The sequence below is a fragment of the Tiliqua scincoides genome, chromosome 1, assembly GCF_035046505.1.
Source record: "Tiliqua scincoides isolate rTilSci1 chromosome 1, rTilSci1.hap2, whole genome shotgun sequence".
Classification (NCBI taxonomy): domain Eukaryota; kingdom Metazoa; phylum Chordata; class Lepidosauria; order Squamata; family Scincidae; genus Tiliqua; species Tiliqua scincoides.
The window spans coordinates 198,603,471-198,623,110 of NC_089821.1; the positions used below are offsets into that span (position 1 = coordinate 198,603,471).

At 42.5% G+C, this 19,640-nt stretch overlaps 1 protein-coding gene across 2 annotated transcripts in view; it reads left to right on the forward strand.

Moving 5' to 3' along the window:
• The window catches only part of NT5DC1 (5'-nucleotidase domain containing 1), a 132,676-nt gene extending 116,537 nt beyond the window's left edge, over positions 1-16,139 (forward strand). For both annotated transcript variants that reach the window (XM_066610949.1, XM_066610952.1), the window contains exons 10-12: positions 1,606-1,764; positions 5,311-5,479; positions 14,592-16,139. In XM_066610949.1, coding sequence (XP_066467046.1) covers positions 1,606-1,764; positions 5,311-5,479; positions 14,592-14,710 — 447 coding nt within the window. In that variant the 3' untranslated portion in view covers positions 14,711-16,139. The remainder of the gene's footprint in view (positions 1-1,605; positions 1,765-5,310; positions 5,480-14,591) is intronic.
• Positions 16,140-19,640: the final 3,501 nt, after the last annotated feature.

Sequence of the window (19,640 nt, forward strand, 5' to 3'; positions counted from 1 at the left end):
ATGGTTGCTCTTAACTATACACTCAGGACCAGCCCAGCCATGAAGCCAACTAAAGTGTTCACTTTAGGCAGCGGATTAGAGATGCATCCTCCTCCAGTTGTCTATTCATCTCCATTGCTCCTTTTCCCACACTCTGATTTGGAACACAAAGGTGGGGGTGGAACAGAAAATGAAGTGTGGAGGAGAGGAGAGTGATGGGCTAGACTGCAGGGGTCTCTAAACTTTTCAGCCGAAGGGCCCCATCAAATATCTGACACAGTGTCAAGGACCGGAAAAAAAATTAAATATAAAATTTAAATAAATACTTTAGAGATGGAACTTAGATGGATGAATGAATGAATGAATGAATGAATGAATGGGCTCAAATGTCCAGGATTTCTCCAAGCACCAACACCGCCCAAGAAATAAATCACATGTACTTAAATGGACCCTCATTCCCCCACCCCACAAGCATAACTCTGGTTGTGTTTGGTCAACTGGGCCAGAGACTCTAAGGGGATCAAAGGCTGGCCACAGGCCAGATAGAGGCTCTCTGCGGGCCCCATCTGGCTCCCAGGCCTGGGTTTGGAGACCCCTGGACTAGAGCATTGAAAGTTAAACTGCAGTTCTGACAATTGGCTCTTCTTTCAAATTTCAGAAGTTAGAGGGTTAAAACCACTGGGCCAATGAGAGTCCTTTCATTTCCACCTAAAAAGGTGGCTGGTCCTCTCATATGAAAATTCCAAGGTTGTATGTGACAAGCTTCATTTGTAATCCTCATTTACCCTAGTATCTGATAGCCCAATCCTGAGCTGCCTAGCGCCCAGAGGAGCAGCAGTGCCAGAATGGCTGCTGTTGCATCCTGTTCGAGCTGGGCAGCCACCATCATCTCCTCGGGGAAAGAGGACATCTGATATCCAGAGCTCTGCCAGTCCTGTCCTGCTCCCGCCCCCCACCCTGTCCTCACCTCTGCCCCAACAAACCTCTGTACCACCCAGAGCTCTTCCCTTGTTCCAGGCAGTGCACAGCAGGCTTCCAGCTGGCACTGTGCTCAGCATGGACTGGCGCTGACTTAGCACCAGCGCTGACCCTACACCGAGTGTCACAGATGTGTCTTTACAGCATGTTTGCAATGGCAATGCAAACATTGCCCTTAGTAATGGCGTAGGGCCAGTGCTAGGAGCTCAGGATTTGACTCTAAGGAGCCCAGTCTTATCCAACTTTCCAGCACTGGTGCAGCCACAATGCAGCCCTGAGGTAAGGGAACACGTTCCCATACCTTGAGGAGGTCTCTGTGACTGCATCCCCACCACAGGATTCAGTGCACACCTCATGAGCATAGCTGCGCCAGCACCAGAAAACTGGAAAGGCTATGTCCCAGAATCAGTTTTTTTTTTTTTGCAAAATTTATCAGAAATGCCAATGACAATTTTCAAATGGCACTCCCTACATATAAACCATTCTGTGATGCCCTACCGTCGTTTGGGAGTTGGCTGGGAGGAGGAAATTCCTTGATAGATATTTCATGAACTTGATTCTTTTTACTTGACTTTCTTGAAGCTTTTTTTTTTCTTTTTGTACTTTTCTTATATGAAGTGTGCAACTATCTTACTACTTCTCTTTCAGATTGTTTACTTTGGTGACAGCATGCACTCAGACATTTTCTCAGCCAATCACTACAGTAACTGGGAGACTGTCCTCATCTTGGAGGAGCTTAGAGAAGACCAGGCTATGGTGCGTACAAAAATGGAGTCTGAGCCCTTAGAGAAAAAAGGAAAGTATGAGGTAAGGACTATTTGCAGTTATTTTAAATGAATTCCCTAAAAACACTGGATTTGATATAACTTCGGTTTCAACTACATTCAGTGGAAGACATACCTTAGCAGTAAGGCCATAATTTGCAGACATTATGAATATAGAGCTCTCCATCATGCAGGTGTTGCAGAACTTCTCCATTTCCTGCCCAGTTTCTGGGGCAGTTGGAGGGGGTAGCGGGTTTGTATGCAGGTAGAGGAACCCACCAGCTTTATGCTCAAGGTCCCTACAAAAGCCATTGTCAACCCTACAGGGTGATATGATATTAAACAAGCTGTGAAATAATTCTTAATAGAACTATGACAATACTTTATTTGACTTTCCATTCATTATAAATAGTTGTTTGTTTTGGTTTGCTTTGCTTGAAGTCAGAAATAGCACATCAAATTTAGAAGAAAAATAATAAGTATTCAAGCGTGGTTTCCTTCCTCTGTGTTTCAAAGACAGGAAAGAAGACAATCCTTTCCTGTTAGCAAAAAGTATTCAAAAAATAGGAAAAAAGAGCAAAAGAATTAGTTCCTTGTGTCAGTGAATTGGTTTACTGGTCAGAATATGGGAATTTAAAACTGTGTACACAGTGATACTTTCCAGAACACTAGAAACTATATGGAACAAATGCTGTCTCTGAAATAGATTACTCTTACATTTTAAAAATACATATCAGACTGAAAATGTGTGTAAAGTATGCATTTCTGGAATCACACATGTATTACTGTCTTTGTGACAGTTTTCTATCATGGCCGAATAAGGGCCAAATCCAATATCTACTTAATTGTGCGACCTGACGTGATAGGGAGTCCATTTTTGTTGTATATAGCATGAGGAGGATCCCAAAATTGGGCACCATGTGGTTTTTTGCGGGGGAAAAATTCATTTAAAAATAGAAGGGAGGCATGATTGGGATCAAAACTGTAGTAGGGGCAAGATGTTAAAGGTCCCCTAACTCCCTGCAGAATTTAGTCCCATCCGTGCCTCCCTGCTTACTATTTGTATGTAAAACTAAACTTTTGTAAGGTCACACTGCACAATTAAGCACACATCTAATTTGACCTAAAGCGCTATATAGCAGCAAACAGCCCGATCCTATCACCTGTAGCTCCGCTGGGTGCAGTGGCGCCAAAACAGCTACTGCTGCACCCAGCAGCACCGCCAGAGGCACCAGATGTCTCCTTAGGGGAAGGAGACTTTTGTTGCCTTCCCCTGAGTAAGGGCTCAAGGGCCACAATGGGCCTCCTCCATTCTGCGCCAGCTATTTTGCCTGCGCAGATTGGAGGAGCTCTGTGTCAGACTTTTCAGCCTGACACGAAGCATAGGATATGGCAGAACAGGACTTCGCCAGTCCCACCTCCCTCCCACCCTGGTTCCACACTGTTCATCAGCACTGACACCTTAGTAGGTGTGTTTAGGTACAACATGAAATCCACATCCTAGTGACCTGTTCAGCAACTACATTAAGAAGCCATTTGAAAAGGCACACTACAATTGAAAGCCAATGGAAAGGTCATATCAGCATCTTCTGAAGTGCCCTACAGCCACAACTGTTGCTCCTTCAATATGCCGCTCTCTATTCATGTTTGGCACCCTCAGGGCCCAATCCTATCCAACTTTCCACCGCTAGTGCAGCTGCAGTGCAGCCCCGAGGTAAGGGAACAAATATCCCCATACCTTGAGGGAGTTTCTGTGACTGCCACCCCATCACAGGATGCAGTGAACGACCCATTGGCATTGCTGCACGGGCACTGGAAGATTGGATAGGATTGGGTCCTCAGTCAGTTTTGGCCAATTGTTAACTATTTCCCTAATACCAGGGTAGTTAGGTATGCCTCAATTGCATGGTGTAAGAGTCCCCTTTAATCGTTGGGGCTCAGTTCTCTTACAATGGATAGAGTCACTTTGCAAAACACACACACACAAAAGTTGGATCTCTTGCACTACTTGTCCAACCATTACTGAGATTTTACATGAAATCCTTAGAACAGCTCAGCATATGTTGGTGTTCTGTATCCTGCAAGATTTCAAAGGAACTTCTAAGGCATCCAGTGTAAATTCCCTATGAAATCAATGTAGGTTATGAAGCACCAGCACTTGCTGGATTTTAATTTGTGATCTCTTTCTGGAAGTGCATCAGAGAGCTTTTGTTCAGCCAGGTGTCATCTGTGCTTCTGCAAGAAACCTATGTTAAATTACTGTATCTACTATCAGTGACAGCAAGCAAGCAGAAGAAAAGTCAACTTGAGTTGATCAAAGGATTTTGAACTGAGTGGGGCTATGGTAGGTCAGAAATGTCAGTTCATTATGTTCCTTTGCACAGAGGCACAGCCCATAACATCTACATCCCTGCAACTGAATGAACCAATTAACTAGTCTGTTTCAACCTTTTAGACTGTTTTAAAATAATCCCAGTCAACCTCTTCTGCTTAACTGATTCTTTTTCCTAGCACATGCCAGCCTAGATGAGCATCAGACAGAGCCAACTGGTGTCAGTTGATTATTGTGGTCCCAGTGCTGCTAATACTATTGTGTGATTTAACCAAACTTGAGATGTGCCCCACGCTTTATAGCCCTTAAACTTCACAGTTGCCTGTGATCCCGAAATTACAGCTGGCCCTGTACTTTCACCTTGAAGCCTAGTAAATGACTTCTCATTCAGAGCTGGTACCAGGTTGTTGAGCCCTGAGCCAGAGTCCTGCACTGGAACCCCAGTGATGCCTTTGGCATATTAGGCACTATCACAGCCACCAGGGTTCAAGGGTGGACTTAGCCAAACTGACCAGGCCCAGTTTGGCTATCCCTGATGCCACCCATGGTGCCATTATTTTAAAGTATATTTATTTAAGAAATAGCTAACTTTGAAAGATAGAAAATAGGTAAATATGTTAACCATGAGGGCTCTGACCACACAAAGAGGTGCTATTCAATCATCTATGAAAGGCTCTAAGCATGTTGTACATTCTGCGACAAAAGACAACCGCAACCTTCTGTGTGTTTGGGGTGGGTGTTGAATTACATCAATACCCTATTTATAGGAGTGTTTCAAGTGGTTTAAAAATCATCTGCAAGCTTTCAATCATCAATCAGTTCTTATGACGTTTTTCCTGTGCTCTTAATCTTTAAACCGAGTGCCTGAGATAACAGTCCTGAAAGCTGAGAGACAGCGAAACCAAACCAAATAAAAGAAAGTATCCCCAAGCGTTGTGGCTTTATCAATTTGGCATTCTTAGAGCTAAAAAAAAATTAAACAGCATTTATCAATTACATTTCAGTTCAATTCATTCTATAGGAAGAAAAAGCTAAGGATTCCTAGAATGACTAACTATTGGAAGTGGTGTGTAGCCCAGTGCTTACAGGAGATTAAGCCTTCTCCATTGACTTAGTATTGGGGGAATTTTTGATCCTGCAGTTCACACTGTGCCAAAATCAGTAAGAATCTCATTCATGCAGGAACTCCGTTAATGTATTCATTCATTCATACACATATGGAGCTGGTATTTACTTTCATATTTATTTATGTTTCAGAGACATCATCCCAAACCTCTTCATTCTGTTTCTAAACAATGGGGTTCTTTCTTTGTGGATACCATTTCAGGAGCGGAAGACAAAAAGGAAATCTTAGTAAACACATGGTCCTGCAAATGTGTTAAGACTTATAGCACCATCACAATCCCAAGCATTGAAGCAATAGCAGGTAAGAATGAAGAACCTTGAGAAGTTCCAAAATAATATTGATGTTTTAAAATAAATACTGATGTCTAGCATTCTAAATAATTGCCAAATAATTGTTTGTTTGTTTTGTGTGTGAGTGTGTGTGTGTGTGTGGTGGTAGATTAGCTATCCCAAAGTGAGGAGAGCTCAGACAGAGGCAGGATAAATTCTTCCTTTTTTAACTGTCATTGTAACTCTTAATTTTCTTTGTTGCTTGACTTGAATTTGTTGCATACGTATCTCCTGATCTTAGGAACCAATCCTAAAGTTCCTCAGCCCTTTCACTGGGTGTCGTAAACATGCAGTAAAGCACGTTTACAGCACCCTCCATGTGGGGAATGCTGGCACCGGCCCAGCATCAGATGGACGCCAACCAGAGTAAGGGAACAGCTCCCTTGCTGTAAGGCAGCCGCAAGTGGTCCACAGGTGTGCCACAGAAATTTGAGGGAAGGTCATTTATTAGTAGGGCCAATGGGGGATGTGAGCCTCCCACTGGCAGCATGGTGTGCCTTGTCAATTGTCAAAAATTTGATGGTGTGCCTTGAGAATTTTAGTGCCTTGTCAGTGGGCCATGAGATGAAAAAGGTTGAAAATCACTGCTGTAAGGTCTGTAAGGCAGGGAGGAGGCGTTCCTCTGTGGGGGGAGGGCAGACCAAGGGGAGGAACCAGGGCAAGAGGGGAATGGGACTGGTGGAGCCCTGTTCAACCATATCCTACTCTGTGTCAAACTACAAAGCCTGACACAGAGGCTCTCAAGTCTGCACTGGCAAAATAGCTGGCGCACATTTAAGAAGCCCCACTGCAGGGCCTGGGACTTTCTTCAGGGGGAGGGGATGAAAGTCCCCCTGAGGAGACCTCTGGTTGCCCCAGGGGTGCCACTGGATGCAGCATTAGCCTTGGCACTGTTGTACCCAATGCCACCGGCAGGGATAGGCTTGGGCTACCCTTCTCTTTATGTAACAACTCATAAAGACATACTGACTTGCAACAACCAGTACTATATAACCCAAAAGATTACCTCCTCATCAGTGGTTGATCCCCACCTCCAAAAGTTGATCCCCACCTTCTATGAAATGTCAAATTTTGCCACATCTGTAAGATTTAAGAGAAAAATTCCTAGTAAAATGAGTAAGGTACATCATTTTCTCTTTAATGTTTTTCTGTTTTTTCATGGTAGGCTTTGATTTCATTTCCATTAAATGATTTTATGCAGGCTGTAACTGGGCCTTGTGTTGGAACACCATTCATACCCTTCAGATGCTGTAAAGCCAAGAAGAAAAGCCCCACAGTCCACAAGTTCCACTCTTCATTTATACACAAGCAATGATGTCATAACTGGGCAAGGATGGTGGAGATTGATTGGAATTTTCAACATTAATAGATTAAATATAGCTGTATCCAATACAGAAAGAAAATAGCTGCAAATATTGTTCTTGTTTTTCTAACTTTTCCAACAAACTTGAAACATACTTAAAAAAACTTGTAGAAGTTTAAAAAGCAGTTTGGCATTCAGTGAGCATGAGCATTAGAGCTGGTCTCTGTGTGTTGATTACCTTGCAATTGATTTAGAAGATTAACGTCACAAGCTATCTATCAGTAAACTCTTAGTGCAGTTTTACATAGAAATAAATTGGTGGTTATCCAAACATGCAAGGAAACACATCATCAGATAATTATAATCTAATGCAAACAGAAGACCTACTTCAGAAATGTAATGCTCATCTCTAAATCCTTTTTTAGATATTCTCAGAGCATTGAAGAATTAGAACAAAGTAATCCATGTAATCTGATCAAATGGGACAGTTTTAATGGCCAAAACAAAATGTTTTTTTTTTCTATACTATCCAAACAAATCCCTTGAAGATTGAGCAATAATAACATCTCTATTTTTTTCTCTAGTTTACTGATTTTTTTTTTTTTTAAGGAATGAGGGGTATAAGAAAAAAAGAAAGCTTTTTCTGTTTAGGGAACATCAACTGAGCCAGAATTGAAAAACAAAGGAGGCCCAGGAGAACCCAAAATAACTCCCAAACATTTTGACCCACTATCATGAACAAAAGAAGATGGTGTTGTCCAGTAACATTCTAACTTATTAGTACTATGATTTTAATAAAGTTTTAAAAAGATTGAACCTATACTCAAAATCTGTCCAATTTCTCCTTGATGATTGGCTGGTGCAATAATCCATTTCAGTTTTTACTTTAATCATTAGGACCATAGAGATAGATTATCATGTATATGATGATTAAAGATTATTGTTTAAAGTTGTTCTCTCTAAAATGCATAAACCTCTCTGTGCCTTCCAGTTGACCACAAAAATCAGTCTCTATATTATTCCTCTATTGAATAATAATTTAATTCTTTTGTTGAAACATCCAGGAGAAATGTATTATCTGCATCAACATTCCGAATTAGGAGGTAACCCAAGAGACCACGCAAATCCATTTCTATTAGTGCAGCCAACACTGATTAACATAACATGAACATCCACTAGTAAACTTTGGTGCAATCCATATTCTTAAAAGGAGGTGCAAAAGAATGTAGATGTGCTTTAGCGTAATTCAGAGTAGCAGCCTGCGGGTTTTGTCCTAAGAAAATAACAGCATGCTTATTTTTGAAAAGGCAGAGAAGGGAAAAGGATATACTGTATTAAAAATTACCTGCCATTTTGTCCTCTATTTCAAGTTCTATTATTATCTTCCCAAAACAAAATCTAATATCTTGAACATCTGCTTCTAAGGCACACCGTGTGACCCTAACTGGTGTGATCTTTTCTTCCTTTTCAGTTTTAGCACACTTGATCTCATGAAAGTTCCTAAATCTTGTCTAGCATTGTCTGGCAATGCCCATTACTAATTGTGATTCCACAGTGGTCCCTGATGGTAATGGTATTGAGATCATCATAGAAATTGTAGTCATCGGAGCAGATTTTCTGAGATTAAGGCTGGGACATGATTGAGGCATAAAATTATGTATGGTGCAGAGTGGGAGAATTTATTCACCTTCTCTCACAGTATTAAAACGTGTGGTCATCCAGTGAAACTGAGTAGTGGGAGATTCAGGATGGGAAAAAGGGAAGTACTTCCACAGCACTTAAGTAATCTTTTGAATTTGTTGTCGTAAGACATACAGGAGTGATAGTAGGGGTAGTTCAAGCAAACCTGCTGATAAAATGGTGCAGAATTCACCATACCCACCAGCATGTACCCCCAGGTCACCCCCCACCTATGTTTGCTTGCATGCTCATTAGTGTATGCAGGTCCTGCCACTGTCATCTCCTCTTCACTTGCTGTTTGAAAAAGCAGGTGAGCAGACAAGGAGAGGAAAATATAGGAGAGGGAAACTTAGCACAGAGCAGCTGATTCCCCTGTCACTGCCAGCATGCTCCACCCAACCTCTTGTTTGAACGCAGCTGGGCAAGAACAAGTGGGAGATGGCAAACATAAAATGCATAGGAAATGAATGCTCCATACCCTTCTCTTTCTTGCCCATTCGATCTTCCTGCCTGGTGGGCCAGAAGGAGGCAGGTGTGGAACAATCCTGTTTTAACCATTTATGGAAGTGGAGCAATCTTAATGGGATCATCAAAGTGGTCTGCTCCTTCTTTCTGCAGCCTTGCTGCTGTGATTGCTTGCAGCAACAGTGCTAAAGGAAAAGGTGGGTGGATGGAATTTGGATCTACTGCACCATTTTTCCTCTCAGTGAGTGAGAGGAGTTGAAGTGCTGGTTTGAAGCAGCTGGGGGGGGGTGCAGTAGGGTAGAGTGGTGCAGTGGGCAGACTTGGGGACAATTCTCTGCCTATTCCAGCTCTCCACTCAAAGCAGCTGCTTCAATCAGCCTCATGACTGGGCCATCCCTGGGTGATAACCACTAGTTTAGATGATTTTAAAAAGGGATTAGACACATGCATGGTAATCAAGTCTATCAATAGTCATGATGGCCTACACTTCCTCTACATTCAGCAGCAGTATGCCTCTGAATACCAGTTGCAGGTGTTCAGTTTGCAAAGAGAATAATGCTCTCTCTTTTCCCCCATGATGCCCTTGCTTTCACTAGAGGAGTTCAGGAGCAGGGCAGGTGACTAGTCAGTATTACATGCAAGACGGGCTTCCTGATTGGCTATCCCATTCCTGAGAACAAAGGTTCACTGTTTTTTGTGTACAGAGTACCAGAACAGATAATGGAAGTGTAAAAATTGCCTCCATCCAGAAAAAAATCTTAATTATACAAAGTCAAATCACTCTGTGAGTCCAGGCATGCAACAAGATACCCATAATCATTAAAAAGTAAGATCAGAAACATGTTACTCGGATCTCAGTATTTTTTAATAATGAGCTACAGTGTTGAGGTCTTCCAAAGTGGAGATTGGATGTCTCCCACGTCAAAACAAAACTTCCACATTGCCAGAGTCAGCAAGAATGAAACATTCTTTCCCAGAGCTGTGGGGAAAATTGATGAGCTCTGACAGCAGGCTTTTAATACTAAAAATAGAAAAGAAAGTTGCAGTGGTGTGTGACTTAAGAAAGGAAGTAGGTTTCGAAGTTTTATGTTGTAGCAAGTTAAGCTGAACAAAATGTACATCAAGTGCTTTAAAGTTTATAATGCAAGGAAGGACTATGCAAAGATAAGTTTCAGCATCTTTTGTGATCTCCAGGATGGCCTTGGGTGAGAACACATCCACCCTTGCAAATATGCGCTACTCTGCAAAATATTATTTAGTGAGTTCTAACTCTCCCAACACTCAATTTTAGTGAATGTCCCCTGGTTCTGGTGTGCATTCCCTTACATCGGGGCTGCATTGCAGCTGTATCAGCAATGGAAAGTTGGATAGGATTGGGCCCTTTGTCAACAAACAACCCTGATTTCTTACCTGAAAAGGAGGCCAACAGCCCAATCCTGAGCTGCCCGGAGCGCCCAGCCTAGGCAGTACCAAGAACGGCTACCGCCGGATCCTGCACGCCCCAGGCTACCGTAGGAGGCACCTCGGGAGAAGGAGACTTTCATCCCCTTCTCCTGGGTAAGGTAAGCAGCCCTGCAGTGGGACTACTCACCTTACTGCCAACCATACGGTCGGCGGTAAAGTAAAGGTGTTCGTGAAGGGTGTGGAGCCCTCCACAAACGCCTTGGATCTTGTGGAGCGGAGCTCCGTGGATCCGCCTCCCTCCCTCCCCCAGCACACCTCCCACCCGCTCCCCTCCCCCCAGCACACCTCCCACCCGCTCCCCTCCCCCAGCACACCTCCGCGTCACGCCTCCGCCTGCCCGCCCCCTGCCATCCTCCCCCCTCCCTGGAATGCCTCCTCCCTGTCCCTGTCCCCGTCCCCGTCCACCATGCCGTGGCTCTGCGGTCCATGAGATCGCCAAGCCACAGAGGCTGGTCAATAGCCCCGTGCTAGCCCAGCACCAGCCGGTGCTGGTCTAGCACAGGTGGGAGCCCAGCAGTGAGGCTCACAAACATGCCTTATGGCACATTTGCGGCAGTCTGCAGCAGCACAGGGCTGCAGCACGGAGCCCAGGATTGGGCTGTAAGTGTCTTCACCTACATCCTTGTGTTGCTTCTCTCCTACACATTCCAATACAATCACACATCTGCCTTCTTTGGGGTAGGGCTGAACAAGGCTACAGATGCAGGAGGCCATTTGAGTTAAAGCACTAGGCAGGTTTGTTTTAATCAAATCAAAGGAAAAGGTTTTTGGGAATTAAAATGGAAAAAGAGAAAAAGCAGACAAATAGATTCTATACTTGAGATCAATATCCACTGTCCAAAATAAAGTAAGAACATAAGAACAGTCCCATTGGATCAGGCCATAGGCCCATCTAGTCCAGCTTCCTGTATCTCACAGCGGCCCACCAAATGCCCCAGGGAGCACACCAGATCACAAGAGACCTCATCCTGGTGTCCTCCCTTGCATCTGGCATTCTGACGTAGCCCATTTCTAAAATCAGGAGGTTGCGCATACACATCATGGCTTGTAACCCGTAATGGATTTTTCCTCCAGAAACTTGTCCAATGCCCTTTTAAAGGCATCCAGGCCAGATGCCATCACCACATCCTGTGGCAAGGAGTTCCACAGACCAACCACACGCTGAGCAAAGAAATATTTTCTTTTGTCTGTTCTAACTCTCTCAACACTCAATTTGAGTGGATGTCCCCTGGTACATAAGTAATTAGATTTCTTTGACTTAAATAGTCCACTTACAATTCCACATCCCCTGTCACTGGAGAAAAAAAATCTTCTTGGGAATTAACCATTTCCTACCTGGAAACATTGTGGCTTTCATCTTGGTGTGGCTCATCTTATATCTTGCATTCACACACATTTCCTCACCTGTTGGTCAGCTCCCTTTATTACCCCATTTTGGCATTAAACGCCCCCAAACCCCCAGGCTCAGATAGGCTGGTTTGACATCAACAGGTGTTCAGATTTCCTGCTTCAAAGTCAAATGAAGGAGGTGAACCAGTGACCAGACGTGAGGTGAACCTAGGGATCCAGGAAAGTTTTGGTCAAGGCTGTTTGTTCAGGGAAACTCAGATAGGCAGGGGACTCTAGTATAAGTATGCGAGGGGAATGTTATATGTGAAATGTGACCCAGGGCTCTAAACAGCATGGAGAATGTGACAGGCTGATTCCTAGTCTCAGTGCACAGAGCACTATCACTTAAGGGGGGAAAGGAGTTGTCTAAGGAATAGCATAACAGCATCCTTCTTGGACATATTTTGTAGGCTTTCAGAAAAATCACCCTGGATTTGTGTGTTTCCACTACCCCCTTTCACACAATCTACAACTGTTCTTAACTAGTGTTCTAGGCACTTTGCATGGCATTTCATGTCCTTTCTCAGCCAGCTAGTACTTTCTTCCAGGCCTTTTCCTTCGTTTTGTGTATCTCTTTAGAGAGACCCCAGTGGTGATATTTTGCAACCTTGCCAAGTCATTTCCCCTAAGATTATGAATCATAACATTCTTTGATACAGGAGCAGCGATTTCTGCTTTACTCAACTTCTTCCCTTTCTGCTTTTCTCAGCTTCCTCCTCCTCCTGCTTTGGCCTCATCTTCAGGCCAGCATGCCTGTGGTGATCTGACTGCTTCTGGAGCTTTTAAAACATTTTTGCTGTGTTGCCTATGGCAAACATGTTGCCCCAAGTAGTGTTAAAATTGAGTATCCAGTGGCATAGTACTTAATTTAACCTAGATGTTTTGCTGGGAAGATGCATCTGCACAAATATCACAAGTTGTCTTTAAAATCTGAAATTATGTGAAAAGGAATCACATGTGAAGGTGAGCTAGATGTTCTCACACACAGTCTACTGTGGTCTATTTGTTGTCAGATCAATGGCCAACAGCAGGCTTCAGTCAGTTATAATGCTGATTGAGTAAGTAGTCAACAAAATGAAAAGGATATTTCATAAGGAAAAAAGCTGCTTTGAATGCCCATTTCGGAAAAAAGCAGGGTATAAATTGAATGAATAAATGAAGTATTGGCAAAAACTAGACAATCTTAAAAGGGACAATGAATGCACACCAATTATATAGTTGCAGAGCTTCTACATCTCTTGTTGCTGCCATATTGTCATGACAAGAGGTACATAAACTCTTCTTGCTTCGTGGTCTACTGTCATCTTGCCATGTCTACAAAGTTGATGGCTGCAGGGCCAGCACAGACTAAAACCCTAATTATAGAAACTGTGGGAAGCCAGAACACTGTAGAACCATCCAAGGTCAAGTACCAGGGACTAACAGTGTGGAGATGGAAGGTGAGGCAGTGATGCCCCCCTAACCGGAGTTCTATGAAAAATGCTGCTACCGCCACAGCTATGATCACGCAAACACTTACAACAATTATATTTAAAGTATACAAGTTATTTGCTTTTAATAAGCTGCAATCAATAATGAGTGTGGCTGTGTAAGTGAAACAGTGAGAACAAAAATGATAGAGTATAATTCCTTTCACTCTAAAAGGTGGGCAATAATAGGTAGGCAAAAGTAGAAGTAGAGCAGTGTCTCAAGTAAGAACACTGAGGCTGCAATCCTATCCGTTCTTTCCTAGCAGTAAGCACCATTGAACACAATGGGACTTACTTCTGAGTTGACATGCATAGGATTGTGCTGTGAAGCTTATGGAGAAAGTATCTTTTGATGCCTGGAACTCAGCAAAGCTCTTTTTGTTCCTGTGAAGTCAGTAGGAGCACTCCAGTGGGTATTGGCTTGGAATGAGAAAATAGATAAAATAAATAATGCATTCCTTTATACTGTTATAAATACTGTAGCTAGTCCTGAAGGAATGGAAGTTTGGGCTTTTGTTCTTTAATCCTGTCATTACTTATCTGCATGAGAATTTTATACAGGATCAGTATACCTTTCAGGTATGCAATTGCAAATGCAAGCATAGGTTTGTATGCAATCACTTTTGAAATCTGCCCCTACTCTTGGGAGCGGTACTAGATGCTCTCCCAACCACACACAATGTTTGATGCTTGGTATCACATTATAAAAGCCCTTTCAAAAGTTTCTCACAAGTATCAACAGTGCAGTGCTTTGCCCACGTCTGTCAAGTGATGGGCTATATTCCTGTTTCTCTAAATCATTGTAAGAAGAGAGATTACAATGGCATAATTATTGCAAGTATCACCTTGCTTTTATTTTGATATGCATTGCAATGTGGATTAAAAGTAGAGCATGGGAAAGTGAATGCAGCCCTTCTTTAAACTGCTAGTATGTGATTATTATTATGTAGTAGGTCGTGCTCCACTTACACACGACAAAATCCTTACAAATTACACAGGTAATTTATTTCTAAATAAAAATACAAGTTTCAGATGCTTTAGAAGTAGTTTTTAAAGAAAACATCCTTTAAACAACCTCAGCATGCCTGGTAGCATAAGCCAAAGTATCAACATCACACTCAAGCATATGAACTCTATACAGTAAATATGTAATCATGTGATAATTATGTGGTCTGATTAAATGCTTACAATAATAAGCACACAGATGACAAGCTTAAGGAGGACAAATACCGCTCTTTGTAGATTACTGCTGTGATATGAGCTGTATATCTTATAAAAACATGGTACGTTTGTTTTTTCTCTGCTTTTTTCAGATTTGCCACTGAATTATAGATTCACTCGATTTTCTTCAGATAGCTGTATAACTGCTGGCTACTATCCCAAACCTCCAAGATCCTTGTTGTCAAGTGGTGAGCAAGTGCCAACAAAATAGATCATCTGTACAAAAATGAAGAGCTAGATGCCTTTATATTGCTTAAGTTAATATGCTGGAAAGTAACTGAGTAACGAAGAATGGAATGACACCAAAACCAAAATAGAACCCAAACAGTTTCCAAAAGAGGCTACTTGGGTTTTTTGTTGTTGTTTGTTTACAGCATGACAGTGATAGACAAGTAATGATTATTTGTCCATAATGTTTTCTCAGTCTGCCTGTTGAGAACTTGCTACAGTCTTTTTAGTTCATGATACAAACACTTTGCCACTTTGGTTCCATACATATATTACTGGGCCCAACAAGTACTATCTTATGGCTGGAGAGTGGGCACTCTCCATTTCCTCCACTTGCCATCTTCCATAATGTACGGCAGAAGAGCTTTATGCCAGCAGCCATAGGCACGATGCTCCCATTCCTGTTTTCTTCTAATGTAAAATGAGGCAGCAGGGATAGTACAAACAAGGCTATTCCACACAGGACTTGATGTGCATGGTGGAGGGGACAAGGCACACCTGTTTCTCCAGAATAGGAATGGACTTTAAGGCCCAGTAATGTACAAACTGTGTCATAATCCACAGTGGATCAACTTAAATCAACTACTTCATCCTAGTGAGTTCCATACCAGATTAGAGAAAAATACTGCATCTATTTCAAAGCACATTTATGAGATCCATCCTTTTAAATACAGATTTGTTGTATACAGATTGAACAGATTGCTTCAGATAAATCCTGGTCTAACAATAAAGCACTGAAAGTTAATATGTAAACAAGCAAGACAGGCAAGGGATCACTATGTTAAGCCATGTTCTGCAGCTTCATCTTTGTCTCATCTGTAAGCTACTCCTACTGCCTGCACCCTCAAGGGCTGGTTTGCCTCTCTTCTGGGTGAGTATTTCTCCTAATACGACTACTCTCCCACTTACATCTCAGCCCTTGCTTTGAAAGGGTTCTTGTTTAGAAATTTTATAACTTTGCAGGATGCAGAGGACAGTAAACTAAATGCAGATCCTGCCTTGTAAAAAAAAGCTCAGTAGTTTCATCATTTCCACCCTTCAAATGGCTAAAACAAAATCTATATGAGAGAAATTGGTCCTTTTTCTGGAACTTTATGAAGGCTACAAACTTGCACATTTACTTGAGAGTAAGCCCAATTATCTCATTTGAGATTACTTCTGAGTAAGCACACTTAAGATTGGGCTGTGAGCCAGTATGTACATCAGTAAATTATTTTCTCAGCAAGAGAAAATGATTTACCAAATTGGAAAGAATCTGCCTTGTATGTGGACTTCTTAAGGAAGGGTGATCTGTTGTAATAATAATTACAGTCTAAGGATCTGGTATAAACATGAACGTCACAACTTCTAAAACCCTTCCATCTTCAGACAGTGCACCTCTGTATGAAATTGAAAATAAAGGTTATTTATTCCTGTGATACTCTTGATTCTCTTACTTATGCAGGCGGGGTGAGTCGAAACTCTTTTTAGGCTATCAGAAAGTCGTGAATTCTTCAGTATTAAGTAAGGCAAAAATGAAGAAACTCATGAATTACGCTGATTCACTGCTGATCTAAGGACACTTTTCAAAGACGTGAAACATAAAGAATCTAAAAGTCATGTTTTAATTTCCTTCATGTTTAAGTCAAATTATTAAAGTCAGAGAGAAGAAATATGCTGAGCATTGGTGTGTGTTGAAGTTGCTGACTGATTGCTTGGCTCTGTGTACAAACCCAAATGTTTTCTTGCTTGCAGAAGAAAACCAACTTAGGCTGCAATCCTAACCACACTTTCCTGAGAGTAAGCCCCATTGAACAAAATAGGACTTACTTCTGAGTAGACCTGGTTAGGATTGTGCCTTTAGGGTCGAACTAGATGTGCATGAAAACTTGTGCTTTTGAATTTTTACCCCATGAGGTTTTTACCCATAGCATGAGCAATGGGGCAATGCAAATCAGTCCAAAGTCATGGCAGGAGCATAGTGGGGGCCTTAGCCCCCCACTGGGTGGTATCCAAGTTGCTCCCCTTTCTTGCCCCATTTATCACTTTAAAAAAAAAGCATCACTTCACTGCACATGGCAGTGACCCAGTTAATTGCCTGGACCTCGAATGTCAATATTACAACCTGAAGAACATGGGTATAGTTTTAAATTCTCCAATGTAATAGAAGAAGAGGAAATGACATCTTCCCTATCTGTTCTGTCCTGATCCTTGGTGGTGGTGTTGACATACTTGCCCTAGCTGCGAGATGTTATCTTTGCTATCTCACAACCCAGCTAAGCAGCAGATCTCAAAATAAGAAAGTTGGGTGGGAGGAGTTCCAAACTGCAATCTGACAATACTAATCTGAATTTAGTGCAGGACAAATTCAATTATATGATTGCCACATTCTATTTCTGAGTGCACAGGATGTGCTTCGTTAGCATGTAAACATGCATTTGAACATATATTCTTTTGGGCAGAGTGAAAATGCACGCTCCCTCTTACCCTTTGAATTTCTGCAATAACTCTGTTAAAGGTACCTTTGCCTGGAGGAACTATGGCAGCTTTCCAAATTCAGACCACATCTTTTCAACTCACATCTCAATATATTTTCAAGGTTCACATGAATTGGCCCAAGGCTGCTGCTTAAACCACCTACTTATTGCATCATACAAAGGAGTACAGTACCAATCCTTCAGCAAAAAAAAAAATACATTCGAGGTCTCATGAGAGAGGAAATTATACATAGATATGCAACAGCTCATTCTTGGCTTACGCTCCAGAAATCATGTAAGTTTTGATCAACACTAGGTTTACCATTTTTTCTTAGTTTTACACAAGCTGAGGAACTGACTTAGCTTTTATTCTCCAGAGACAGCACTTCTTTTTTTAAACCAAAAATTTAATATTTACTTAATAAAGAATCCACCTCTCTCAGCATGATTTCCCTCTTTGGATTTCTGGATTTTTCAGAATTCAGGAATAGACTACCTTGATAGACAGCAGAATATTCTCAAAGCTGTAGTTTCTCTCACCCCATATTCCATCTCCAATAACATAAGATTTTTCCTGGATAGAAACCAGGAAGATTAAAAAATTTACAAAGCATTTTTTCTACTCTATCCTTTTTCTTTGGTTTTTTCCCCATCTAACTTAGAAAGTGTTTCTGTGCTTTAAATATTTTTACCACAACAGCTAGCTCAAATTGTTTTGGATAAATATTGCACCAGCCCTTTAGTTCACAAGCTCAAGTAGAGAGTGTGCCAGGGCTAAAACGGAGCAGAGGTTATCGACAGACATCTCCGCAGCTACCTGCCCTTCACCCACCTTCTCCATGCACCCCTGAGGCTCTGATTCCCCCCTGTTCAGCCCCCACAGCCACCTCTCTCTGCTCACCAGCAGAAATGCCAGCCCATCAACAGAATATCACTTCTACTGGCAGGCTGGCCCTTAGGCCAGCAGAACTCAAGTTCTGCTGGTGGACAGCCCAAAGTTTACAGTGAGTGTGTACATGTATCTGTCCAGTGCAGTGGTTCCCAACCTTTAGGACCACTGAGGCAAAAATTGGAATCATTGTGGACCACATGCAACCCTCAACCCCCCTGCCCACAAAAAATATAAATTTGTAATAATTAGAGATTTATTAGACATTTTTTAGAGAAAATCTGTCAATTGCTGCTTTCTTTGCCAGGTGCAGCTGCAGGCAATTCATTCTCCACTCTCTCTTGCCATCTGTGGGAAAGTGCTCCCAAGCAAGCAGTCCCCCACAAACCGACAGAGAATGGACCATCCACAGCTGCAGCTGTTTTGCCAAATTCCAAGGCCAAGCTCTGCCTGGAGAATTATACCCACTTTAAGCAAATTAACTCCCCTTCTTTCCCCCAACAAATAACCCTGGTTCTGTCCTGCTGGACCCCACCTCCAGGGTAGCTTGCCTGTTCAACCTGCAGAGGTCCTCTCTTCTGCCAGCAGCCTCCAGCCACTACAGCAAACCCTTGGTCCTCAGCAGCCACATGCCAAACTCCAGTATCTCCAGCAGTCTCCAAAGTCCATTCACCAATGTCTCCTCAAGCTTTTCCTCCTTCTGCTACCCACAAACCCTTCCTGCCTCAGGTGCTCCTTATATCCCAGAGGGCGAGGGCCCAATTGCCTTCAAGTGGCTGCAGCTGTGCAGCACACTCTGCTGGATGCCCAGGCCTTACCATTAAAGGGACCATTGCTGACACCACATCTACCTTCTCACCAGATCTTCCAGGATTCCAATACAGCAGCTGATGCTTCTGTGCTGGCCTCAGGCAGTCCATTCTTTACCCTCTCTGCTGGTCTGTGGCAGAGCACTCAGCGAAACACTGAAAGTGATCAAAAGCTATTTTTTCCTCTCATACCTTGCAGACCATTTCTCAGGGTCTCGCGGACCACTTATGGTCCAGGGAACATAGGTTGGGAACCAGTAATGTAGCCATTCCATTCTTGGCATCTATTTGGATTGCTTATGAGTGTGATACAGAACCAGATAATTGGGAAAGAACAATAAAGGGCTGAGGGCTGTCTTGGAGCCTCAGCTGCAAACCAGGCCTTCCTCAGTTGAATCTCTCCTCTGCTGTGAAGGTAGTAGATGGCCTTAGACAAACCGTGCCCTCTCAGCTCAGTTCTCTAGTTGCAATATGGGGATAATAATGCATACCTTACAAGGCTGTTGTAAGGATTACATCAAGATAATTCATGTGAAGACTTTGCTCAGTCAACAAATGCTAAGTATTACAAGCTAAACTTAGAAACCCTTACCCTGCATCTACCAAGTACCTTTTTAAAAAAATTCTGAAGTGAGCACTCTGTGTATCACCTAGCCTCTGAGCTATTTTATTAAGCTTATTAATTGCACGTGTGAATCAATGGAACATCAGAAAGCAGGTGTAAGGCCTCAGTGAACCACTGAGAGAGAGTGAGAGAGC